The sequence below is a fragment of the Sporothrix schenckii genome (genome assembly GCF_000961545.1).
Source record: "Sporothrix schenckii 1099-18 chromosome Unknown Cont45, whole genome shotgun sequence".
NCBI lineage: Eukaryota > Fungi > Ascomycota > Sordariomycetes > Ophiostomatales > Ophiostomataceae > Sporothrix > Sporothrix schenckii.
Genome location: NW_015971146.1, coordinates 312,268 through 338,976, shown reverse-complemented (window position 1 = coordinate 338,976; position 26,709 = coordinate 312,268). Strand labels below are relative to the sequence as shown.

Sequence of the window (26,709 nt, the reverse complement as noted above, 5' to 3'; positions counted from 1 at the left end):
GTATGTCGTACTCGGGCCATATGGCACAAATACAAACTACTCATCTTTTACTTTTCAAGTCGTAGACATTCATGTTATTACGGTGATGGTTGGCGTTATGTGCGTCGTTACGCACTGGCGGCTATAAGTGGAGCATTACTAATGCGGACAGCACAACTGTCTTCTGTGAGCTTCTCCGAAGCTCGATTTCAGGTTCCGCGGGCGGGGCGAATTTGGCCCAGGCTAGGTTTGCAGCCACACCGCCTTTACAGGACCCTTTGCGAGCATTAGGCATATTGCCGGCCTAAAACGCCCTATTTCGGCACCAGTAACATCGCTAAATGCTGCCGCTGTGGGCAATGTGAACAGGCCTCAGCACCCTTACAGCTGCCTGCTGAGAGGCAACAAGGCCGCTAAACAGGAAAGGTGCGGGGCACCACCACCACCAACAGCTAGGCTACCCTGCGGCGACATCCCGTTCAACAGTCCTGCCTTTCCGAGAAGGCATCGCGACAGGGAAGCAACAACTGGTCCCAAAGCCAAGGTACCTTCCCTTCTTTCTCTTCACAGGCAACAACCCCCCCTTCCTTCCCGACAGGACACAGGACCCACTATCACCAATTTGCATCGAACAGCGTGATTCATCTCAAAGCAGATTTTTTTTTTTTGACATACACTTGTTCGACGTCTGCCCGTCTGCAGCGGAGAACAACACACGACAACCCCAAACAAGCTGTTCCAGCCTCACACAACAAGCTGTCCGGTCCGACAGACGAGTACTCTTCTTTCGACTTCTTCACTCTCGGGTCTTCCGCATCACGGCCACTGTCTCCAACTCGAACCTCGACGTCGAATAGTCCAGCTGCGAACTGCCGCAAAGGTCCGCATTTCCAGAACGCACCATCGCCCACATGGATCCAAACGAGGGCCAGGAGCCCACGCTCCCCAGTGCCGAACAGGTAGGTTCGAAGTTCCCTGCCAACGGCCCCTCGGGCGGACTCGACTAACATTGTTTTAGATGCGGGCACGGCGTCTGGCCAAGCTCGGCGGCGGTGCCTCGTCGTCCTCTGGCAACGGCGCAGCTTCGTCCTCGTCCACGTCCACGTCCACGTCCGTGCCCCAGGACGGTGCAGCCACCTCCACCTCTCCCAAACCGGCAGCGGCAGCCTCGCCAGCGTCACCAGCCTCGTCCGCCGCCGCCGCATCGACGCCTACACCCGCCCCGGCCACAAGAAAGATCACAATCACACCGAAGCAAACCGCCGCATCAAGTTCATCAGGTAACGACCAAGACCATGCTCGCTCTCGCAGCGCAGGCCGCGAGGCATCCCCTTCCAAGCGCCCCCGGCTTGCCCTTGCCGCTAACACCCCTACGGGCGTGCCACAAAAACAGCAGGCCTCGGCCGCACACCCAATCGCCAGCCCAAAACCCTCCACGCCGGCCGCGAACCCTGTGTCGGCCGCCGACGCCCTCGCCGAGTGGACCGACACCACCATCTCGAACCTCCTCCACGTGACCGTCTCTCCGACCCAGACCAAGAACCGGCACGGCACACCGCTGACACTGCTCAACGACCTGCGGTCCGAGATTCTCGACCGGGCGGGCGGCGAAGAGGCTGTGACGGCCAGTGGCAAGCCGCTGCGGTTGACGGCGGACGACATTGACGCAGCGTTCCAAGAGGCATGCTCGGCCTATACGGACAAGAAGCCGCTGCTGGACTACCTGCTGCCCATCTACAAGACCGTGACAAAGCAAATCAAGACACGCATCACGGTGCCGCAGCGGGTGGCCGTGCTGCAGGAGATCAAGCGGCTGTGCATGAGCAACATTGTGTTTGCCCTGACTATGCCAGAGCTCTTTGGGTGCGTGCCTTTCGGTCCTTTTTTTGTTTCTTCGTTTTTGTTTTTTCGTTTTTGTTTCTTCGTTTTTGTTTTTTCGTTTTTGTTTCTTCGTTTTTGTTTTTTCGTTTTTGTTTTTTCGTTTTTGTTTCTTCGTTTTTGTTTTTTCGTTTTTGTTTCTTCGCTTTTTGTTTCTTCGTTTTTTGTTCTTCGTTTCTTTTCCTCTGACTGTTTAGTCGCGAACCAAATCCGTCCCACGACACACTCATGCCGAACCTCCTCCGCGGCATGCGCTCCGACGACCCGCTCAGCCTGGACATGGACTTCTTGACCGACATTGTGGCGCGGTTCGACGAGGACGAGGACGGCATACTGCAGGGCGTCTTCACCAAGTCCATGATCGACATCAGCGCTAAGCTCGCGACGATGACCATGGACGACGAGTACCCCAGGTACATCGAGGCCATGATGACGTACACGCGCTTCAAGCCGCTGCTGGTCGCCGTCGCCCAGCACCCGTACTTCCAGATGGCCCAGTCGGCGCCCAACATTGAGCGCTACACGATCCTGGGGCCCTTCTTCCGCATCTCGCCGCTGCAGCCCGAGGTGTCCAAGACGTACTTTGGCGGCTCGCACAAGACGGAGCCGACGCGCAAGGAGGCCGTGTACGGCGCGCTGCAGCTCACGCTGAACCAGCACCAGTCCGACCTGCACGCCATTGCCATGGCCTTTGCGCGCGCCGGCGACGGCCCGCGCAACAAGCTGCTCGACTGGTTCGCGTACGCGCTCAACGTCAACCACAAGCGGCGGGCGCTGCAGGTGAACGCCAAGGAGGTGGCCTCGGACGGGTTCATGATGAACGTGGGCGCGGTGCTCGACCGCATGTGCGAGCCGTTTATGGAGGCCAGCTTCTCGCGCATGGAGCGCATCGAGATTGAGTACCTGCGGCGCCAGCCGCGCATCGACATCAGCGACGAGACCAAGCTCAACGCGGACCAAGCGCAGGCGGACGCCTTCTACGCGACGACGGCCGCGGGCGAGTCCAAGTTTGTCAGCGAGCTCTTCTTCCTCAACATGGCGTCGCACCACTACGGCGGGGGCGCGGCGGGCCAGAAGTTCAAGGACATGGACCGCGAGATCAAGCACATGGAGGAGCAGCTGGCGATGCTCCAAGAGGAGAAGCGCAAGCTGGTGGCGGCGGGCGCGCCGGCCACGCACCGGTCCATGGCGCTGGTGGAGCAGCACCTGCAGACGTACACGGCGGCGATTGACCGGCACGTGGCGTACCGGTACTCGCTCGAGGCGGTGCTGCTGGACGAGAAGATGCAGCAGCGGGCGCTCATGTTCATGCGGTACGTGTCGGTGTGGCTGCTGCGCGTGGCCAGCGGGTCCGACTACACGCCGGACAAGGAGCTGCAGATCCCGCTGCCGGCGGCGCAGCCCGAGGCGTTCAGCTGCCTGCCCGAGTACGCGCTGCAGAACGTGGTGGACCACCTCAAGTTTCTGTTCCGGCGCGTGCCGCGCATCCTGCCGTCGGCGGTGGGCGACGAGATGGTGGCGCTGTGCATCACGTTCCTGGAGTCGTCCGAGTACATCCGCAACCCGTACCTCAAGTCGTCGCTGGTGTCGCTGCTGTTCTCGGGGACGTGGCGCATGTACCACCTGGCCAACGGGGTGCTGGGCGACGCGCTGACGAACAGCGCGTTTGCCAACAAGCACCTGCTGCACGCGCTCATGAAGTTTTACATTGAGTGCGAGCAGACCGGGGCGCACACGGCGTTTTACGACAAGTTCAACATCCGCTACGAGATCTTCCAGGTGATCAAGGCGGTGTGGCCCAACGACCTGTACAAGCGGCAGCTGACGCAGCAGAGCAAGACGAACCGGTCCTTTTTCGTGCAGTTTGTCAACCTGCTGCTCAACGACGCGACGTACGTGCTCGACGAGGCGCTGTCGCGGTTCCCCAAGATCCACGAGCTGCAGCGGGAGCTGCAGAGCGCAAGTGCGGCGGGCCTGCGGCCGGACGAGCGGCAGCAAAAGGAGACGGAGCTGAAGCAGGCGGAGAACCAGGCGCAGTCGTACATGCAGCTGGCCAACGAGACGGTGTCGATGATGAAGCTATTTACGGAGGCGCTGAGCGAGGCGTTTACGATGCCGGAGATTGTGTCGCGGCTGGCGGGGATGCTCGACTACAACCTGGTGACGCTGGCGGGGCCGGCGTCGCGCAATCTCAAGGTGGAGAACCCGGAAAAGTACTTTTTCAATCCCAAGGTTCTGCTGCCGCAGATTGTCGAGCTGTACCTCAACCTCGGCGACAAGGCCAGCTTTGTGGAGGCCGTGGCCGACGACGGCCGGTCGTACAAGCCGGCCATCTTTGAGAGCGCGACGCGCATCCTGACCAACAAGGGCCTCATGGACCCGGCGAAGCTGGCCGCGTGGGACGCGCTGCGGGCCAAGTTCGCCACGGCCAAGGCGCTGCTTGACCAGGCCGAGACGGACCTGGGCGAGATCCCGGCCGAGTTTGAGGACCCGATTATGGGCGACCTCATGAAGGACCCGGTCGTCCTGCCGTCGCGGCACATTGTCGACCGGTCGACGATTGTGCAGCACCTGCTGTCGGACCCCAAGGACCCGTTTACGCGGCAGCCGATGACGGCCGACGACGTGGTGCCGGCGACGGAGCTCAAGGAGAAGATTGACGCGTGGAAGGCAGACCGCGTCGCGGCGGCGCTGGCCAAGAACAAGGAGAGCGGCGGCGCGTCGACGGTGACGGAAGCGATTGCCTCGGCTACGAATACGGGGACGGCGTCCACGGCGGCCGTGCCGTCCGGACGCGAGGACGACGGCGACGCCATGGACACGACCGAGTAATGGCACTACCAGGGACGCAAGGGGGGTCGAGGGAAGCCGATGATCGATGATGGGCAGGCCAAGCCCGATTTGTTTTGGTTTTGAATTTGATTTTCATGGGGCACGTAGCCCGGCTCATTTTCTTGGTTTTGCTGTACCTTTCATTTTGGTATTCCTGTTGCACCATGTCACTCCTATGGCAGTTTTTGTGTCGTGTAATATCATCATCGTGCGTCTTCGTCCACCCTGTGACGCGACAAGGACACGGGGTGTGATGCACTGCAAAGTGTTTTGCACGTAGTAGGACGTTTGACGTTGACTTGGACTCGTCACATGGACGGTTTGCCCTGTCGGTGATCCTCTCCGAGGTCCATCTGCTCTCGACGCTCGTTGCCAGTGCATAAGAGTTTGCATCGTGGCATCATAGCATCATGGCATCATGGCATTCCTGGATCGCATCATCAATACGGCGTTTGTGGCGCGCCTTCTTTCCTATTCGAGATCGATGCATGCCTTTGTGAGGTCCAATTTCTACATTTTCTCACGACGTCTTTACGTTTTCGTTGGGGATGAACGGCGTTTGCCATTGCCGACGACAACAGCCGTCGACGACTGCATCGCGCATCGCGCATCCGGGACGCTTCCCCTCTTTCGCCCAGCCGGAGGCGGCCGGTGCCTGGCGAACGAAACGCGCATGTTTTATGCTCGATGCTGCACGATGGCGATGCTGATGGGCGGCCGGCTCCGCGTCTGAGCACGTTTGCTTCGGGTTTTTCTTCCTATTTGGAATGGGTTTGGTTTCGGAGCTCTTTTTCTCGTTACTTTTTTCTTCTTTTTCTATTTTCTTCTCTTCTTCTTTATTCTATTTTCTTTTTTCTCCCTTGTTTTTCTACTTGTGCTTTATTCTTCCGTCTCTGGGCATTGCGCCCTGTGCTCCAAGCATCGAGTGACGATCTGGCTTGTTCCACAATGCTTATCCTCGCCATGTTGGGACCGGCAATTGGGCCGAAAATAGCAAAAAAAATCGATCATGGGGAGAGACTAGGGTAGACCGGTCGACGTCCGGCAAGGCTACGAACGGGTCTAGGCCATGGTCTCTTGGCGTGTCGGCCATTTCTTTCAACAAGGCTATGATTTTGCGGCTAGTTGACGATCTGTTTGAGAAAGGGTCATTGATGCGCAGCCCGTGCAAGAAACGATCAGAGCAGGTTGTCCGTCGAGACACAAAACGTACAATGTCTGACTCTGACACGCCGGGAAGCATCTCCCTTTTCGTCGTCGGACAGAACATCTGGACCGGGCGGCGAGTGGAAAGTGGGGAACGGAGCCGTTGTTTGGCAGTGGATCGTGACGGCGCGAGATGCAGCTCAAACTGGAATTGGCGCTTGTGGTCAATTGGCATTTTGTGTCCCAAGAGCCAAAAGCGATCGGTGTGAGAGTGGTTGGCCGATCAGAGACAGCAAGGCTGCGTTGGCCGAAGCAAACTTGGAGAACTGCCAGGACCATGGCGGCCCAGACCGCAACGGCGATCGGCCGCCATGGAACTCTGGACATTCGGTAACCAAGAAGGTCAAGGTCGACAGCTCGGGCGATGGCAAGGCAACATGAGAGGTGTCGTCAAAAGGCAATGCGGTTGAACTCGGCACTCAGCAGCGAGTGGGTGTAGGAGCTCGGGGTTCCAAGGTCGACCTGCGTGCATTGCGTTCGCTAGCAAGGAATTGATGTAGTCGTTTTTTGTTCCTTTCTTTATTTTTCTTTTTTTGTGTATTTTTCCTTTGTCTTCTTCCTTTCTGTTTGCTTGTCAGGTCCAGCCGTTACTGTCTTGGCTCCATTTCTTAACACGGAATAAAGGAACAAAGTGTTACAGGAACAGCACAGGGACAGAACAGGAACAACTGTTCCTCATGCTGACCACAATGTCACATCGTCTGAGAACGGTATCCCTCGGTTCGTGATGCGGTTTGAGTATACGGCGCACGTAAAAGACACAAAAGCTCCGATAGTAGAAAATCTGTCCGCAGAGGACACAATAGGAGAAAGGGCCCACACAGTCGGACGGGACCTGCAGCATGCGGGACGTTATGCATACGACGTTCTGTGATGAGGTACAACAATGTCGAGGATGTGCCGGGTGCCACCGCCACTGCGGATGCGTAGACGGCTGTGTCTCTGACCTATATTCCGGCGCAATATATCTGCAGGATGTGAACTATGGGGGCACATCTATGGGGAGAAAAAGACAATAGCCATTCCCATGGCGAGTCCCATACGTCCAACGATCCCACTTTGTACGGAGGCTCCCATTCTAGGCGGCTCTGGATATTGCGGCGGGCTTATGTGCGTGTGACAGGAGGTGGTCTGGTAGTGTCGCATCGGATCCTTTGCTTTCTTTTTCCGCAACGGTTTTGGGTTGTTTCCTTTGCGGGTGGTTGTTTTGGTTTCGGTTTCCCTCGGATAAGTTGTTTCTTTTGTTTTGGTGGTTTTCTTGATGTACAGTTATTTCTTTTTGGTCTACGAATGTACGATTCGTTTCATTTTCGTTATTTGTTATTTTTCGTCATTTTGATTTTCGTTTATTCTCGTCTGCCCCGCCTGTCCTCGCCGTTTGCTTGGGACGTGCGCGTGTGACCAAAACGAATAGGGGCAGAACGTCGTAGTCGCAAAAGGCACGTCCGGACAGAGAGGACCACAATGGGGCTTTGTGCAGCATCACGACTCGGTATATGCAGGGGTAAATTGGGAGACGAAGCAGGCTTCTCGGTTGTAGCGGTACTTGTATGAAGCAATATGTCGTCGTTTTTGGGAACGTTTTTATACAAACTTTGGAATAATATCGTCGTAATGGTTGAAAAAAGAGGCATCTACAACGTACGGCAATTTGACAAAACATGCAGGGGTTACCAGAGGAAGACCATGGATAAAAATAGAAGCAAAATCCGAAATGGACGAGGATGAAGGACAACATCACGACGACAACTTAACTTGCTTGCAGCGCATGTCACCTGGTCCACGATGCACAGCCCAAGTCTGCCAGTCGCACGCTGCTGAGATTAAAGGCGTCCTGCGTCGAGACAGAGCCATCGACGATCAAAGCGTGCAGGAACGTGTGGCTCGGGCAGCAGTCCGTCGTCACGCCCACGACGTAACGGGGTCTTTGACGGACGTCGGACATGTGTGCCTGTCACCTGCATGAGCTTGGTCTCCAGTCGATGCTATGTCTTGCGACCGTGCTCTGCAACGCATCCGCTGTATCTCATCTCGTTCGTCAGTTGCCACGGCTCTTACTCAGTATGTCCACTGTCGATGCCAATGGTGTTTGTTTTAGCTTTCGGCTTGCTCCAACGTGAAACGATCCTCACTCTGATGTCCGCCGTCCTTTGCATTTTTCTATTTTGTTTGTCTGCCAAAGAGTATCAACTCCCCGTCCAGCAGCCTCATGCACACAGAGTGTCAATGCACCCATCCTGCATGGCTTCGGATAGACGGCAAAGCGGACGTTCTTCTCTTTGCATGTCGCAAGGCTCAAAGCCCCAAATTGTCAACATCGTGAGGGTGTGGCCGCTGTTTGGACGGCTTGATACGCCTCGTCTCGGTCGAATTCAACTCTCCGGATGCCGGTCATCATTCAAGCAGGTCCAGACGCCAACGAAAACCCGATGAAGATGCGAGGGGCGTGCAAACAAAGCAAGTGGTGTGCTGGTGTGGTGAAACGCACGAGTCTGCCGAAATATTGGATCTGGCTGCAACGACCAGGCGTGCATTTGGTCTACCCCATACACAACTCACGACGTGCTGCACAGTATTTGTGCCATATAGTTTATACTCTGATATAGTTTATACTCTGTAAATAATGTATGCCGCCTCTGCCGATCAACTGTTGAATCTGTCTCTGCTGTCCCTTGACATCCACAAAGCAATGTACCATCTTGGCGATGCATGGTGGTGTCGCCCCAATGGAGGATATGATGTGAAATCTCTCGCATCAGTATTAAAAAATAACGATAAAATAAAAACTTGCGAATAAAATTACTCAAGGACAATCCAAGACTCGACGACCGTTTCACATGGCTCCGCTCGTATCTGGATGTATTGTGACCGGCGGTGCAGTTCAGTTACATCCGTATTGCTTATACTTTGTCCATCATATAATTGTGTGGCTCCGGTATCATCAATACTCTGCCATCATATGCCCTCCTTATTTCCCTTATTGCATAGCCTCACTGGCGACAACGCAGTCTCGTGGCAGCATATCACATATCACGTAAATTGTACAGGCCTCCGGGCAGTGCTGAAGATCCGAAGATCACCATGTCAATGCTTGTCATACTTGATATGACCAGGAACAGAACCAAGCATCGGTCGCTCTTTGTTCCTTTTGTTCGGTATTTATTTTATTCGAATATGCTGGTATCATTAAAATATCATTTTTTGCCATGCTACCGATATCATAAACGAATATGAGTTCTTCGGATCACTCGGTATGCCATCTACGACGTTGGCCAGGTCACGTTTCTCCCTATTATGCCAACGATGTTGTCGCCAGCTCCGTATACCGTCTTGGCCAGGGTGTCTAGGCTACCCATCGACGGACTCCTACCATGACACACCTCGGTGAGAAACAAAACTAGCAAATACGTCGTCTCGGTAGGCACGTAACCGAGGCCATTCAGCGTATGTCGTTGGATACGTAATTCGTACAAAGTACGACGTCCTTCTGTACAGTTTTTATTCAGGGGCATTCCTGGCCCTTGGGACCCCACACCGATTCGAGAGCTGAAAAATTGGTGGGAAGGGCTGCATTCGGTTAGGGGTGAGCGAGGCCGACCGTCACGACAAGGAGATGGTGTGTAATGCCCCTGGCTTGTAACAGGGATTATCGACGACATTCGTCTCTTCGTGCCATCTTTGTTGTCTGCCAATGCTTGACAGAGCCCCGATCCACTGAGCTGAAAGAAGCCCCAGAGAGAGAAAACGCGCGATTGCACAAATTACGCCGAGACAGACCAAACGAGGTGTGGAGGATGCCAAATACTGTCACAGGCTAGGGCGTTTCGGTCAATTGCTGCAGCGTATTTCGTAAGATGCCTGGCGACGGTCCGAGTATCATTGGATCCGTCACCACGGAGGAACGTCGTAGACGAAGTTGGTTTCTTTGTGAGCCAGACCCGATTTCTGGGCCAGGAAACGAGGCCATGTCTTGGCAGGAGAGTGACGACGGACAGTTTGTGGTTTTTGCATTGTCATGGACGGAGGAGACAGAGATGCTTTCTTGGAAAATGACGCGCCGGATTCCTGGAATCCTGGAATGGTGGCAGTCTAGCGAACCCCGTCCGGCCTTGTCCCGAGACCAGCACAATGGGCGCCTGAGGTGAGGCCCGACGGACAGGACCAGATGTAGCTAGCCGCCGCCGCGCCGCTCAACCCCAACGGCCCAGAAAAGGGCTACAACAATGTGTCGGGTTATTCGGGCTGCTGTGGACATGTGTAGAATTCTGGTCGTGGGGTTTCATGAAGTGGCCCGGAGTGGCGTTGACGACAACGGTCGTTTTGCCTTGTTCGGATTTTATTCTACTTTCTCGACAGACGCCGGTGGCGTACGACATACGATGTCCAGCGACGGACGACCTCGTATCCGAAGCTCGGCCGGGCCTGGGAACGACGTAGCCAGTTTTCTTATTCTCTTTTTCTCTTTCTTTTTTTTTCTCCTTTTCTCGGTCCTCTTCTGCTCAGCCCTAGCTCTCTCGCGTCTGCCCAGTTTGTTTCGTCGTTGGACCCTTTCATCTACTTTGTTTTTCTATTTTGCATGGCGAACAAGGCCACCACGTTTCTCAATTCGCCTTGTGCTCAACCCTGTGGCGCTCCTGGTGATCTAGTCGAATTGACCCAGTTTACTGCCCGATTAACGTAAAGGCTAGCCAGGCGAGCCAGGCTAGGCTGTTTTGACGAAGCTGCATGAAGATATAGCAAACGGCATCCAAAGGCCCACGGCACTACGGCGAACTAGTTTCAGCTTCAGCTGTTCAGTCGTTCCATCGTGCATCGCGGCTAGCAAACAGTCTAGGAGACACAAGAACTGAAAAGAGGCAAAAGAAACGACGGAAAGAAAGGGGGTGGTGATGGAGAGCAAGAGAAGAGAACAGAACGACAAGAACACATGATGGATCGACACGACAATAAGAAAGACATCGTTCGCGGCAATGTCTTGTCTTTGGACAGGAAAGCGGCTAAAGTCCCCGATGCATTCCGTCTCAAAACGATCCAGACGGTCGGGACTGTCCAGAACGCTTGTCTCAAAAGTACCTGTCGTCGGCGACCGTGAGGGTGCTTTCGTGTGGAGATTGGCTTGCGTCAATATGATATGGCCGACAGGCTATTGAAAACTACGCATTGCCGCAAACACACAAAGACAATGAAGAGCCCAGATCAACGTCCGACAATGGTCCTTTCCTGCACCTGACGGCGACGTCCTCAACTGAGACAGCAGAGTATCAAGACGGCGTCCAGTACTTTTCGGTGGAGGTCGGGTGTACGAGTAGGGGTGTATCATGAGAAAATAATATGCATAAATATGCGGGCAAAAAATGAATAGAAAAATGAATAAAACAACTCCAAACATCTACCCCTTCTTTCAATTAGTTTGTAAGAGTCTTGGCATGGCGAGAGCCAGAGGGAACAAGGGCGATGGGTGTAAGTCATATGGAATAAAGAAAACAAAGATACAACATCATCGAAATGGATCCCAAACGCATCGCCGACGATCTCATGCCATAACAAGGAAGAGACGAGCAAGAAATGGCATCAGATCTGATGCACAGCCTCTGGCTCGGGCACACTCTGGTTTTAGTCGTTCGTTTGGTCTTCAAAATCAGAGCATGACGGAGATGAATACCAAATATGGTGTCGATTGTCGTTGGCATCGATGGTGTCGATGGTGTCGAAGGTGTCGATGGAATAAATGGCATAATGGCATCGACGCATTCTCTTCTAGCAGGACCACGAAATAGAAAGCGTGTTGGACATGAACATGTATTTAATCCGCAATCAGTATATCCTGCTAACCGGATGCAAAGGGGCGTGTCTTGTCGATGTGTGCTGGATCGACATTTCATGTGAAGACACTGTCACAGAACAGTCACGAATGTTCACTAATGGTTGTTGAAATAAGGGGGAAGAAAAGAAAATAGAAAAAGAAGAAAGAAATAAACGATACGAAAGTACGTCCAAACATAACAATCTAGCCAACGGACGAATCCAGGTGAGCATCGTCTGGCGCCGGCGATGTTGTCGGAGGAGGTGAAAGAAGACTCTTTCCTCCTAACGCATGAATAATTCCGTGCGTAGAATAGCCAACGAGAAGAGACAAAGAGATAAAAGGAATATTGAGGTGGCGTGCAAGTTGTCCGGCCGTCCGTGACAGTAAAGATAACAAAGGCGAGAATGGAGATGCACGACACCCGACGTCTGCAGTTGACCGCAGACGACGGGTCGGCGGACATGGCCCATCACGTTCTTTTTATCGATTCGTATTTGTTCTATTTTCTCATATCATAGCCAAGCGAAACGATGCACCCGTTCATGACAGGCTCCCGAACAAATGAGACGTCGGATGAGGACCACGATCGCTGATCAAAATACGGGACCAAGGCAAATCAATATAGACATACATCGTGTTCGTGCCACCGTGGCGTTTGAGACATTGAGGCACCGGAGACATTGTAACTGCGTGGCAGTCATGCACTCTGAGAAATGTGTGCCCCATCCGAGATACTGTTCCTCAGCCACGTGCCTCGTCAGGCACAAAGATACATAACAGGAACAACGAAAACATTGTTTCACAGCATCGTAGCCAGGAACGCCATGTACGACGTGAGACTGAAGTGCTGTTGTCCTGCCAAACAAAGGTTTTGCAAATGTGGTGCAATTGTGGTCATTGTCGGGAGTATCGTTGCTTGCTTTGTATCTCGAAAACGCCATTGTTTGCTGCCGGTAGCAAATAAAATAAAAATACAAGAGTCCTATTTACCAAAATGAGCCACCATCTTCCTGATTGCCAAACTGCTGCCCAGTCTGTATTCTTTTTCTTTTCTTTCTTTTCTTTCTTTGGAAAACGTGCAACACCAAGTCATTCACACCCTCTTGATGTCCCCCTATTTCATCACACTCACTGACCGCCATTTTCCGCATTCGTATCAATATACTCATGCAGTGTGCATGCTGTAGTGCACATCTGTGCCGTGTGTGCTGAGCGGTGCAGAACGGCAGAACGACGGATTTGAAAGGGGTGTGATGTGTTTTATGGAGGTGCTTCACGTCCTTTGCTTATGCATCCCATGTGCAATCAATTCCCAAGGCAACGACACAATCTCAAGTACGCCTGTACGCTTGAATTCAACTCTAAACACATCTTAATGAGGCTCAATGGACATTGATCAACGGCAGTCAACAAAAAATAAAACAAAAAATAAAATAAAAGACCCGATATGCAGTGATCCGGTCGTGGAGGCATGGCTGCGCGATACAATGTTCGGAGGACGGAGGTCGGCATTGTACGCCGTGTTCTGCTAGCGGATTGTTCGGTGAGAGGACGGACGACTGGGGTGTCTCTCGTATCGGCTCGTTGCGCAAGAAAAGTAAAGGGAAAGATCGCTGTCACCAACACCAACCTCCGTTGCAGAGGACAGCGTCAGCGCCTCTCACTGCTATTTTTTTCCTTTTTTCTTTTCTTTTTCCTTTTTTCTTTTCTTTTTTCTTTTTTCATTTATTTCTTTTTGTCCTTCTCCCTCAATCCTTCGTGGCGTTCGATTCACGTCGTATTCCGGGGAACAGATCCGACCAGGGGGAAAGCCGTCGACGAAACGGAATAAAGAATGCTTGCCAGGATAGAACCTTCGTACTCTGTACATGTACTTGTCCATCACTGGCCGTCCGTAAAGAGAAAAGGTGTGGACAGGGGAGGCATGCGAGCAGGGGTCGAAACGACAGGGCCTGGCCTCGTCTGCCTCTCAACGCACGAGGACATCCAGCGGCTTGTCTCCGAGATGTCCACACACTCGCAGCAGCAACCACCAAATTTAGCAATGAAACGCTGTTGGATCAACGGTCGTGGGAAGAGTGCGCGTTTCGTAGCGGACGATGGACAGAGTTCATACGGAATACTTGACAGAGTAATCGTATTACGACAGACCACTCACCACTCGACCTTTGGATCATGTGCGGGGAAGTGACTGCCGTGCTCGACCTCTGGTTCGGATTCTAGTCATCATCGTGGTCATGTTTGGCTCGAGGTACGTCCTTATAAGTTCCAAGGACTTTGTCTGTTTTATATTAAACGTTTTTTTTTTTTTCAGGTCCTTTCTATTTGTCTCCCTTTTCTCGATCTCACAATTTTGTATATTTTCATTCCATACTTCTGACTGTCTCCAACTACACATCCCCCTCTCGTATTCCTCTGCCTGTCGACCTCGTCGCCGGATAGTGTGCCCACTAGCGGAATCCTCAGAGGCCTGCTGAACATGCCTCACGACTACACAGTATCACTGGGACCAGGCTCCGCCCTCCACCTGCAACTAACGGCATCACTGCATGGCTGCATCACTGCTTCACTGCATCCAACAGCATCCTTTCTTCCTCAGGCCCCCTGTCTGCCCTCCATTGCGACGTTGTCACTCACAATTACCGGCGTCAGACGATGACCAAGAATGACAAAGATGCACAGGGAGATGCTAAGGAGATGCTAAGGTGATGCTTAGGAGATGCTAAAAGGAGACGCCAAAGAGGAGATGCTAAAAACAGCGGAAGCGATGTCTCCCACACGACGCAACCCCCTCACCCCTGCCGGTCTCTTTACAGCATCTGGGGTTGCTTAGTTTGCTGCCATTGCCGCGTTTCACGATTCCTCTTTTAGGATGATGAAGCGCACGAAGGAATTACGAAATCGTTACGACGTGCATATTCACCGTGCAATACTAATGCTCCGAACATCGTGGACTTGACGGGCGCCCCGCGCCTGCTAGCCGACCCTCCACGGCGCGCTGGAATAGGTAAGACGATGATTCGTACAGCATACGGTAGAAGGAATGCTTTCCGGTGTACGCAGTAAGGCGCTTTGGGCTGCTCTCGATCGGGGCAGCCGTCGAGACGAGATTGGCGTGAGAGACATTGGTTCTTGGCGGGAGTCTCCCTTTTTGTGTTCTGTGTGGCGATCGTTGTGGAGGCAGTTTATTGTCGTGACTTAATCACGAAGATAAAACGGGAAAGATGAAGAGGAAAAAGATGGAGACGATGAAGAGAAAGAAGATGGTGTTTTTTATTAAAAAAAAAAAACCAGAAAGAAAGAAAGAAAGAAAAAAGAAGAATAAAAAAGAAAAAAGATTGAGAAAAGATCAGGTGAAAGGGGCAAACAGCCATCAAGAAAAGAAATCACTTCCAAGAACGTCGTACTCGATACACCCACATCACTTCGGTTCATGCGGACAATCACGGGCCTCACACCATGTTGCCCACAGCCCACTTTGACTTCGTCTCATGTTCACCTCGTTGCCAACGTCAATAGTTCCTACAACGTTCCCCTCTCCTCGTCATTAGCAATACCACTGTGCGGAGTCCATCGTACGAGTAATTACGACATATGTCGTCCAAATAGCCACCAAGGCACGCTGTCAGCCACACCAGACTGGCTAGTGTTTAGTATCGTCACTTCGTGTGCTTTTGGGTTGCCTGGTGTCTTGGCCTCGATAGTTTCATCTCCTCTTCGCGGCCTCGTGCCGTTCTAGATCGCAGCAAATGTGTCTTGTGGAGGGTTTTGGATTTTGTTCATCTGGTGTGGCTTGGCCTTCTCGCGCCGATGCGCCGATGCCCTTCGTCAAACAGTAAAATAGTAAAACACGACGCTATCACGTTTTTGCACATATTTTGCATCTGGCGCTCGCCACATTTCCGCAGGTCCACATTGTCCCGTTTTTGGCTCCGCTGTACATGTGGAGAACAGCGACGGTGTGCAATGGCGCGCTATGCTGGGAGCCCATACGGACAGTGTCTGTTTCTGGACTTTTTGAAGCCATCGAAGGGGATGTTGAGAATAGGAGCGTTTGGCAACAAGCTCTGGTTTCGCGCTGGCACAATCCAGGTTGCATCAGCGTCCACAGCGCTCGGTTCACATGTTCGCAAATGTTTGTAACTTGGAGTTTTTTGCTAAAAAAAAAGAATTTCACATTTCTTTCTTGACAACAACATAGGCGACAGGCAGGCAATACTCGAGCATAGGTTGATTGACAACCTGTGACCAGAATGTGACAGACTGCGAGCCCTGGCTGGCCCTGCTTGATGAGGCTTGCCATCGAAGTATGTCGTACGTGTTGTCTTTGTCTTTTACTATCGAAGGCATACTCCATATTCCGTATACTTCGTACATTGATCTTTTGACAACACCTTCGCGCGCTAGGCCAGGGTACCTGACGCGATCTGCGGTCATCCAGGCATGAAGGAAAGGAAAAGAAAAATAGAGAAAGACTTGTAGGACGATACATGAAATCACAAAACTGCCGTGTTCAAGATGTGCACCGTCTGACGATTGAGACTATCTACGAAGTAATGGAATCATACCAAAAGAACACAGGAATGTCGTCACACGTCGTCACAGGATCAGCAGCACATTAGCAACAGACATGCACGATGTATCCCCAAACGACACACCGGTACGGGGCCGTCGCGCATAAACTAGACCAGACGGCAAGGGCAACAAAGTGACCTGTCAAAAAAAAGAGAAACAGCCCCTACCGTTTTGTCAACGGCTGCAGAGCACGGCTAACGGCTTTTTTCTTTTCTTTTCTATCTTTCTTTTTTCTTTTCTTTCGTTCATTCTTTCTTTTTCGTTTTCGTCGTTTATTCTTGGGCATGTTGTCGAACAAGAATACAGTGTTGTCGTCATGCCAGCAGCCAGAGCCAGGGGTCCTTGGTCCTGACATGCCTGTCTGATCCGTACATGTTGCCCAATTCTTCTTCATTTTTCGTTTACAGCGTGTACAAGAGCATTCTCTCCAAACAAAAGAGATACTCGGACGATGCCTGCCGGCGTTCCAGACCATTGTCTGTTGACTATCTTCGTAAAACCAACAATGGCGTGCAGAGTAGACGACAAAAAACAGACCTAAATTGGACCAGAGTCGAAACGGGTCTGGAAATGGTCATAACACAAGCAACCGGAGGGCGACTCTTACGCAATGCCACTGTTGAGTATCTTCCATGCGTACTCGGTTTAATGAGGCGCATCATCGTACAGCGATCGACACGAGTCTATCTCATCCTCACATACGACAAGCGCTGTGCAACATGGGCGCCTTTTGATTCTGTTTTTGGCTTGGTTACCCGCCGCTGTCAGTTGTACGGACGTGGTCAGACTACGAAACCTGGCGGCAGGCACCGTTGCCCGATGGACTGAGATGTCCATGACCGCTCTCTTCGGGTTGTGGGCTCGGGACTGCGGGCGACAGGCCATGGGTTGTGACGATGGCGACGTGCGGTCAGACACGGAGTCGTGTCTTTCTTTCTCTTTTTCTTTTTCTTTTTCTTTTTATTCTTTTTTTTTTTGGTCAGAGCGGCCCTTGCGGATCTGGCCGGCTGATCATCAATCACGTTATTCAAGTGGAGAGGAAGAAGGACGCGAAGGAAGGACGACGACGGGGGAGACATTGTAAGAGCGAGAAAGACAGCGACTGGGTCGCAAAGGGTGGTGGTGTATTAGTTATTAGTCTTTTGTATCATCACCACAAAGGGAGATAATGCGGCTGGCAGGACGAGGAAAGAGGGGAAGACAAGGTCCTTGCGCGGAATTCGCATTGCTGAGCTGAGCGGTTGGGGTTGACTGACAATGAGAGCACTTGAGTGGCCAACCAGAGAGACTGGAAAGGACAGTCTAGATTGCGTGGTGAACGGGTCTACATAGATGCAACCAAACAGTAGCAAACTTTGGTTGCGCACAGAACAAGACTCCGTTTTTGCGCTGGCAACGACAAGAACAGGGTCCAGGCCAGTTTGAGTGGCCATTTTGAGGGGAAGACAACTGGGGAAGGACATATATGGACAGGGGATGGGTAGTAAGATGTGGAGGAGGAGGAGGAGGAAGAATAGAGGGGTTGGGGTTCCAAGATAAGAGGAGGGAGGGGAAGGGATAAATACAGAAAATCAAACAGAAAGCATTGTCACAAAGCAGTGCCGGTGTATGGCTTGCAGCTCGGTGGTTCAGTGCTAAACCTTGGAGGAGATTCCATCAGGTGGCAGTAGGCGGAGGCGCGATGATAACAACAGAGCAACAAGAAGGTTGCAGGTTGAAACTGGCTGCCATGGGAATGTCTCACCAACTGGACAGGGCATTGGACGGGCCTTCTGGACATGGAATAGCAAACGAATGGCAGTCGTTTAAGCCTCGACATGTATTTCTGCGTCTGAGCACAACTTTATGGTTCTAGGAATACCAGGGACAAGGACATTGCAAAATTCGAAAGGATAGAAAGCAGAGCAGATGATACAACGACGACGGAATGAGACTACAACCCCGCGTCGAACTGCAGTCGATGACGGGGACTCTGTGGCAAAAGGCAACGGAGAGATTTCGCATCACGAATGCTCGTCATCACAGAAAGGAGGCCATCACAGCCTCAACAGAGAACAGAGTACGATTTACAGACAACAGACAACAGTGAACAGAGAACAGACCACGAACAGACGCTAACAAAAGAACTACAATGAACCAGCATTCACCAAAGCCTGGGCCAGTCTTGCGACCGGTCAACAATCAACAAGGCCAGCCAACGCTGCAAGGCTTGCGCCAACGGGCCAGACGCACACAACCTGCCACACAAATTGCCATCGCGACCGTCTTCCACCTCCCATGCACTCCCCCTCACCACCCTGGTCCCTTTTCCTTCAGCGGTGTGGAGCAGCGTAACATCGTCTTGATCTCTATTTTGTCACTGTCTCTGGCCGTGCGCAAGCAATGGACGGCACGCCGCGAGCAGGGTACCCCCTTGTCTCCCATACGATGTAATACATGTGTATGTACGAAAAAAAAACGTATGAGCGTACATATACAGAATATCACGCTTGGCTCTATTGGGAGTGTTGCAGAGGAGAAACAGACCCCACCCGTGCCGCTACAACTTAGCTGTGCCCATTTTGTGAGGCGTCGTACGGAGTTCGTTTTAGTGTCTTGACGGTCAAGCCTTTGCTCAGCATCTCCGGGGTCGCACATTTGTTCTTGCTGTTCTTTTTTTTTTTTCCTCTCGTTGTTCAGACTGCCACTAACGTAACAAGCTTGAATTAAGTCGCATCGAGGTCGTGCGCAATTTGTGGAGAAGACCATGCGAACCAGAGAACGGACAGCTCGATAACAAAAAGAAAAAAAGGACGAAACAAAGGAAAATCCTTGCCGCTTTGTGTCCAAACCGGCGGCCTTCGACTCCTTTATCTTCTTCGAGTTGAGCCACTACCGTGTTGGTAGGACACCGAACCAAAACTGGTGAGCGCTGGTTGCTCGATTCGTCATTGCTGTTCCCAACAGACGGGTTAGATGCACAAGGCCTGTCCCGACAGACGTTTATAGAAATAAAAGGAAACGAAAAACGGGCAACAAAGCTCTGCCGCCGCAACGGCACGAGGCGAGCCTCCGGTCGGCAATCGCGTCTGTTGCGTGATGTACGAGGACAAGACGTACAAGAAGAGCGACACAATCAGAAATGAGGATATGTCGGCCGCCATATATCTGCCAAGTGATCGGAAGCCGGCAGACACACACATCGACAATTGGCATCCTGCCTGCTGAACTCTTGTCCATGGGCAGTCAGGCAAAAGCATGACACAGCGACAGCTACACCGTGTACCTGCATAGCTGTCCAACAGACGAGCATACACGCTGCCAGTTGCAGGAACATGTTGCACTCGCCAAGTGCGCCGAGACGATGCAAGCACATCAAGCAGACAGCATGCGACGTAAAACCAGGGCGGTCTGCTCATCCCGCGCGATGCCCCCATCCTTTGCGTTGCCCTCTTTGTCCTTTTGTCTTTTCGTTTTCCATCTGTGCCGTCGTTGCTTTTGCAAACTCTGCTGCAGTAGTGTCTCTTTGCGGGGCAATACATCTTTTGAGACCGCTTGGAGACCGCCTTTTTATTCTTCGTTACTTGCCTCATGGCCAGCTGATCGTTCATTTCGCATCCCTTATTCATACACTCTGTGACTCTGTGCCGCGTCTGCATGCGATCTGCATAAACAGAATTTTCATCCTTTCTCGTGCTTTGTGTTGCGGGAGGGGAATTAAGAAAAATAAGAAAAGGACAAAACCCTGTATAGCATGCTTTATTGTTGATTTTGAACAAAGTCCTAGCTTTGCCAAAAATGGCACTGTCCTGCAAGACTAGGCCCTGTCAATCTCGTTACCCCATTCCTCACCTGCATCGGAGGCTTTTTGCGACTTGCCTCTTTTTGCACCTAGTCTTTGCTTAGACATGCTTTGACATGCTTTTTTCTTGTCGTATTTGTCCTCACTCCCCCGGTCAAGCGACTATCGCGCATGGATATGAAAGAGGGGACTTCAAACGACGAAATCAACTTCTGCCAGTCTCTTCCCCCGTACTCTCTTTCCCCTCAATCCCCCTCTTCCCCCTACTCCCTTGCCTTCTGCCAGTCGGGAAATAGGTTAGGTTTCTTCTTTTCCAGCTTCTCGAAGGTCAAGAGAAACCCTCTCATGGACCCACTCCCCAGTCTGAACAAAACAAGAAACTGTTGTAGCGCACCCTCGAGGCCGAAAATCAAGGCCAGGCCAACCGGCATATCAATGCATGCTTTTGCGTACGTCGTAATTGCACTGTAATGTTCGGACAATCGTCTAGCTCACCTGTGGGCATGTTGTTTAAAAGCACTGTCGTACTGGGCGTTGCCGAATAGTTGAGTATCACCCACCGTGCTTTTTAAACCTTTGCTCACTGGCCTCTGTGGAATTTGGTGTTGGATTTGACGACCATAAATGGACGACGTAGATGGAAGTTCGGGAACAACAGTCGTACGATGTAATTTGGGGTTCGCTGTCAAAGGCTATCCCGTGTGGGTTCCGTTCTTACCGAGTTGACAACCATTATGGCAAGTGAAAAGTACCCGACTATTACTTAATAGAATTCGGATTAAAGCGACTGCTTTCCCCAGATTGACACTGCATCCCGCCTCCCGTCCCAGCCAAGTGCGGAGTGAAGGCACCTGCGAGACGAACGGGCCTATAATGCATCGGATTATATCACGACTGCATGCGTTCGTCGAGATTTTTCGAGTTTCCCTGTTTTCTGGATCGTTTTGTGTTTGGCCATCACGATATTTGCAAGGAACGTGTGGCCGCGTGGTCGCCAGGGTCTGGGACAAAATAGGAGGTGGGCGACCGGCGAGGCCAGCCTTTCGCAGGCCGCAGACGCTCGAGCATATCCGAAAGGAGGCAGGACACAACCCCTCTCCCACCAAGTAAATCGGGACAAGAGAGAGAGAGCGAGTGAGAGCGAGAAAGAAAACGAAAAAGGAGAACAAAAACGTTGGAGGTCAAAGAGGCACCCGTAGTTTGGTTCGTCGAATTTTCAAGGTCTTTGCTGAACCCTGACAGCAACTGCAGATGCTCAGTACTGATTGCCAAAGAAGTGTCTGACAATAATAACCCCACCCCCTTTTCTAGAGAAAACAAATAGACAAAGCGTGTTACATTTTCATCTTTCCTTCCTGCACGTCGTTTACTTCTTCGCCACGCCTCCTCCTTATGCATGTAAATAGAACTCGCGATGGCCAGATTCGCCAGACATTGCATAGACACGGGACACGAATGTGTGCAAAGGCCCCAAGTACCTGGCGTTGCAATTGCCACGGCGGCAGAAGAGGTAGCAAGAGGTATAAGGACGAGGCCGGACAGCTAGTGACAATACCTTTCTAAGTTGTCAAAACTTGTAAGCAAGGCGCTGGCTTAACATGATATTTCGCTGTGGTTGCAAGCAGAGCCGGTGTGAAAGAAGAAACCAGGCGAACGAGACGAAGCAAGGCTCCACAGGCCAGGTCGACTTTGCACAACAGCAACAAATGTTGTCGGAACTTGCCACCCTTCATGTTAGTCTCGCTCCGATGTCGACAGTTTCGGTGCAGTTTCAGATCCAAGGTCTCCCATTCGCAGAAATTCTGTTGCGTTGCAGCATCCACTCACACCACCTGAAGTGACTTGAAAGCGGTGTGATCAGAAAACACAGCAGACGCAGAAAATCCACAGCGTGTGTGGGGTGCCACGGCACAGCGTGCAGAAATGATGGCAGTGTGACCAGAAAGGGACGGGGGGGGGAAGAGTGCGCTAACAGGTTTGTCTGTCTCCAGCACCCATAGGGTTGTAGGTGCGACACTGGAGCAACACATGCGCTTTAACTCGCAGCTGAAGACAAAACAGTGCCCAGCCAACAAGTGTAGAAAAACTACACACACAGTGGCAGCACTGAAATTATTGCAGGCTCGGAAACCGTCGATTACAGAGCGTCTCCACGACCCTGAGAGAAAAACCGGTGAAAACCGCGGAAAGGACGAAAAAATGGAAGAAAATAGATGCAAATGTGGTGAAGAGAATGCATGGACAAAACAAGATAGCGGAGCCAAGCAGACGAACAGCTCGTATGGCGTTCGACGCTGCTCCGCGTGCAGACAGGCCTGCAGGGTGCCATGCAGCGGGTGGCGGTGGTAGGTTACTGGCGGCTGGTGATAAACGGCATTGACCATACTCCTAGAACATATTGCACGGCAAGATGCCGTTTGCGTTGCTGCACTGTTCAAGGGCCGCAGCAGAAGGCCGCAGCAGCAGGCCGCAGCATGTTTCCTCGGCCGCCACAAGCTGCACCCGGTCGGCGGGTGGTAGATAAGAGATGTGGGAGATTTGAGGCAACGGGTCGTGCCATGCGAGGAACAAGTGCACCTCCAACCGAAGGAGGCGCATCCATATTGGGACGAAATGGGAGGACGTCCCGCACAAGTTGGTCCGTTTCGGTTTTGGGTGGACAAAGCAGACCAGGATTCGGCTTCTCCCGTCTCACACGAGGGCGGACCGCTGCTGTCAGGCTTCGGAAGGTCCGGGCCTTTGCACAAACGGCACAGCATAGCCAGAGCACAAGGACAAGAGCGAAACGGGCCTTGGGCCTGTGTCGTTGTTTTCCTATGCCTCTCTGTGTAAAGTGAAAACAAGGGCGCCCACTGAAGCACTTGTATGTTTCTCTGATAAAATTCGAGCTCTCTCGGGCTGCACAAATGCTGTTCAGCACATTTGGCAGTAAAGAGAATAGACAGCGCTAAAATTCTGTGCCATGCGGACGCGTACCTCCGTAGTCATGACACTAAGACTTACTGTGTACATCAGGGAGGAGTCGATGGCGACAGCGACGTGCAAGAACAGCCACTGTTCCTGCAAGAGCGGGAGGATGTCAGTGCTCTGCAGCACAACCTTGTATTTGCGACAGGGGTAGGACGTTTTTGACTGGGCACTCGACAACGCAAAGTGGATGGGCAAACAGATCATCAGACGTCGAAAATAAGAGCCACTTTACCGTCTCCGGCGTGGCAGAAGCCATTTGTGTACATCGTAGGTCTGTGCTTGTTCTGGTGTTTGCGTGGTCCTTCTTCAGTTTGATCAGGAAGTGGCTGGTTGTTCGTCGAGGATGGTCTGGTAGTTGACTCCGCCAGAAAACAAGTCGTGGTACACTAGAGGCTGGGATGGTAAGGCTAAGACGAAATGGCTGTGGATGAAGCATCACAGTAGTCACAAATCAAAGCGGCCTCTGCTGGAAGCAAGTGCGACAGGCAGACTGAAGAACACAAAACGGCGGCACAGCGTGGCGGGCGAGACAAACAACGACCCTTGCCATCCTTGATCCCCCGCATCAACCAAGAAACGTGAGAGTTTGGATAGGGAAAAGTCACGAACTGGCGGAGAAGAACGAAAGAAAACGAGTTTGAAAGGGCAGAGTGCCGCACATGAGTGGCTTGAGAATGGAGGGGGCCCTTCAAAAGCTTTGCCAAGATCTTGCTAGGACTGGACAGAACCACAAAAAAAGGAAAATGACGAGAATCGAGGCAGGTCTAAGCATATCTCTAGCGCTCAATCATTGCGCTATGTAGCCTTCAAGAGTGGTTGTGCTCTGACAATGGTCAGCCACTTTGACATTTGAAGCATGCAGCAAGCTTGATTTGTACTGATAGATATTGTAAGTAGTGGTGGAGAGGAAAGACAAGTAACATGGCAGGGAGGTTGGGTTGAGAACCAAACTCTGGTCAACAAAGGAACGGATGCCCTCGATGTTCTGCACGAGGACGAGCGCAAGTGCAACACAAGGGAACCGAACGAGGTCAGCGCAAGTCGCAAGCGGCGGTAGTTGTGCGTGTCCAGGGGATGTGTACGTGAAAGGGGAGCGTGTTCGAAGATGGTGGAGGCATCAAAATAAAATGGTAAGAAAAGAAGTTGGAGAGTGCAAGCTGGCACTTGGTAAAGATCGACATGAAATGGGCAGAGAAGGACCTGATAGGCAAGCGCGGCCATCAAGTAACAACGGCAGGAAGCATGGGTATCACCTTTGAACCACGCAATAACTGTAACAACCTTCTGGAAGGTGCAATGGAAGATGTGGATACGAAGAGTCGAGCGGGCCTGTCTCTCTATTTGCTCGTTCTTGCCTGGCAGCAGGATTGGGAAAGAGCAGCTGCCAGAGCGTGCCTTCTTCTGGCAAACACCTCACGCGAAGCTTAGTTTGGCTCCAAAACGCGCGGTGGGCTGCTGCCAGATACGGAAGGAAGGACCGGCAATACCACAATTGGAAAGGTCGATGCGGTGACAACCAAACAACAGTATTGGCTGGCCCTTTCCTTACAACGAAAGCCTGATGCGAAGCACAATGGGAACCCCTGCAGAGGCAAGTGCTCCAGAAGTGCAGCGAACAGTGCAGCACTTGTCTCAGCGCCAGGCCGCGCCTTCCCCCAAGTCGACTCTATTTCAATAGTAGTACGACATAAACCTGTGGTCATGTTCCGAAATGTTGATGTTGTTAGTGCTGTCTTTTTCCCCTTCTCTGTTTCTACGATCTGATCATTTCCCGCCTGTCGAAAGTGAGATGCCGGACTCGTCGTGCAAATGCCCCCGTTTCTGCGCTGAGGGGAAGATCCTCGTCTGAGCGCCGGCAGTGGTGACGGCAGAAGCACAGAATGGAACAAAAGGGCGACGATAGCAGAATCTCAGCTCCGCGGATCATTGGCGACCTTGCAGATGGCACCTTGCGCAATCCACGATATCAAGACTGGCTTGGGGACTGGGACACCCTCGACAGCGAGTGGAATGTGATACGGTCCTGCAACACCTGCAAGTCAGCAACTCAACGACGGCACCCTTTACGACAATTACTCTCGACATGAACCATCCACGCCTACTGGCCAATGATGCCCTTGCCGCTCCTGAGTTGTTCAGTGCTTGTCGTCTTTGCGCCTTCTCTCCTCCGTATTTTCCTTCTCGACGCACGGACGCTCCCTCTGTGCCGTTGCTGCATGGCATGGCCTGGCCGCGGGGGTGAAGCCGTCTGCGTCTCTCTGCTGTTGTGGACTTCTTTGCTCTGTTCTCACCGCATGCAAGCGCCGTAGTACTCTATCCACGACGCTGTTCTTTAGCCAGACTCTGCGGAAACGGTGCAATCAAACCGGCTTTGCCTCTCACGCCGGGCTGCATTTCCCGCCTTCAAAGCAATCAATTACAGGCCATTCTTTATATCCAGGCATTTGTCCCGGGCAACCAAAGCAACAAACATTGTCAGCATACAATATACATTGTCAACAAACTCGTCAACAGACGCTTCTGGCCATACAAGGGCGAGCCCATCACTCAACCGCCGCGGTGATAGCAAGGGCGAAAAATTTCAGTGAGAGCACTAATGTTCCGCCACTGCATATTCCCTCCCACCCTACAAACTCTAGTACCATTGGGCCATCAGCGTCCTCTGCAATACTCCATTTTTCTCAGTCTTTTCTTCTCTCTCAGCCAGCACAACTGGTCGAGAAGTGTGTCTTGGCATCAGAACAAGGAGGCCCCAGCATGGTGTGCAGCCAGCCGTAGCTGCAGACGCTCAAACACAAATGGAGTGCATCTACGGAACGCGGAGTCATGAGGAGACAAAAGGAGACAAAAGGAGGCAAGAGGAGGCAAGAGGAATCAAAACAGGCACACACACACACACAAAACATACACCTCCTTCACACACTCAAGTTGCGATGTTTGTCTCAATATGGAAGGCAAGGGGCCTGCATCTTCCTACTTCTTGCATCACCAGCCGTCCCTCCCTGCCACGCAGAATGTACAATCTTGCAAAAAAGAGGCGAGGACGGCTCATTCTCATGCACCCCGCCTTTTGATCCATAAAAAGAAGGCAAATGGAAATGAGAACCGAAGCAGCAGGTGGCATTGAGAGCGGGAAAGAGGACGATCGAAAAGAAGAAGAAATATGAAATGCAGACAAAAAAGGACAAAACGTACGATGTGAGCACATCACCATGACGAGGCTGGTGTTGATCGGCATCCCACTCTGCAGAAAGACCTTGCCACTACCTGCTGAAAGCCTGGTTCGGGGTTGGTCCTGTGGCTCATCTTTTGGTGTAATAAGACAACTGGGCAAAGAAAGACACCAGACTGCAAAATGCAGCCAAAAAATTGAAAACTTACCGGAAGCACGGGATTTGCGACGGGGCTGTTGCGGGCTTTTGGTGGGCAAGACAGGGCCTTTTCGGCTGCCGTTGCGCAATTATCTTACCAGTCAGAGCTATGGAGATCGTCCACCTTAAGTTGCCTTGCCGGCTAGGGGAGACAAACACAGAGTAGTCCTCCGGTCGACCCGTCTCGTCAATGTGTCGCGTTGTCCAATCGAAAAACGAAATATCCGGATGGACAAAGAAAGAGAGTCAACATCACTGTCGGACTGGCTGCCCGGTGTCTATCTGACAACAACAGGCTGTGTTGCAAGATG

At 52.1% G+C, this 26,709-nt stretch overlaps 7 protein-coding genes across 7 annotated transcripts; all 7 read left to right on the top strand.

Annotated features, from left to right (window-relative positions):
* Positions 1-890: 890 nt before the first annotated feature.
* On the top strand, positions 891-4,689 carry SPSK_00210 (ubiquitin conjugation factor E4 B; the record flags this gene model as incomplete). The annotated part of the gene is made up of 3 exons (XM_016727188.1): positions 891-938; positions 998-1,842; positions 2,055-4,689. The coding sequence occupies 3 exons, from the start codon at positions 891-893 to the stop codon at positions 4,687-4,689; spliced, it is 3,528 nt and encodes a 1,175-aa protein (XP_016586659.1).
* A 418-nt stretch (positions 4,690-5,107) lies between these two features.
* On the top strand, positions 5,108-5,422 carry SPSK_00352 (uncharacterized protein; the record flags this gene model as incomplete). Its single annotated transcript, XM_016727325.1, has 1 exon — positions 5,108-5,422. The coding sequence occupies one exon, from the start codon at positions 5,108-5,110 to the stop codon at positions 5,420-5,422; it is 315 nt and encodes a 104-aa protein (XP_016586658.1).
* A 376-nt stretch (positions 5,423-5,798) lies between these two features.
* Positions 5,799-6,276, top strand: SPSK_00343 (uncharacterized protein; the record flags this gene model as incomplete). The annotated part of the gene is made up of 2 exons (XM_016727317.1): positions 5,799-5,905; positions 5,955-6,276. The coding sequence occupies 2 exons, from the start codon at positions 5,799-5,801 to the stop codon at positions 6,274-6,276; spliced, it is 429 nt and encodes a 142-aa protein (XP_016586657.1).
* A 1,333-nt stretch (positions 6,277-7,609) lies between these two features.
* On the top strand, positions 7,610-7,861 carry SPSK_00357 (uncharacterized protein; the record flags this gene model as incomplete). Its single annotated transcript, XM_016727330.1, has 1 exon — positions 7,610-7,861. One exon carries the CDS (start codon positions 7,610-7,612, stop codon positions 7,859-7,861), a length of 252 nt encoding a protein of 83 aa, XP_016586656.1.
* A 1,888-nt stretch (positions 7,862-9,749) lies between these two features.
* Positions 9,750-10,040, top strand: SPSK_00354 (uncharacterized protein; the record flags this gene model as incomplete). Its single annotated transcript, XM_016727327.1, has 1 exon — positions 9,750-10,040. The coding sequence occupies one exon, from the start codon at positions 9,750-9,752 to the stop codon at positions 10,038-10,040; it is 291 nt and encodes a 96-aa protein (XP_016586655.1).
* Positions 10,041-18,407: 8,367 nt separating this feature from the next.
* Positions 18,408-18,875, top strand: SPSK_00344 (uncharacterized protein; the record flags this gene model as incomplete). The annotated part of the gene is made up of 2 exons (XM_016727318.1): positions 18,408-18,716; positions 18,756-18,875. 2 exons carry the CDS (start codon positions 18,408-18,410, stop codon positions 18,873-18,875), a joined length of 429 nt encoding a protein of 142 aa, XP_016586654.1.
* A 5,331-nt stretch (positions 18,876-24,206) lies between these two features.
* On the top strand, positions 24,207-24,455 carry SPSK_00358 (uncharacterized protein; the record flags this gene model as incomplete). Its single annotated transcript, XM_016727331.1, has 1 exon — positions 24,207-24,455. One exon carries the CDS (start codon positions 24,207-24,209, stop codon positions 24,453-24,455), a length of 249 nt encoding a protein of 82 aa, XP_016586653.1.
* Positions 24,456-26,709: the final 2,254 nt, after the last annotated feature.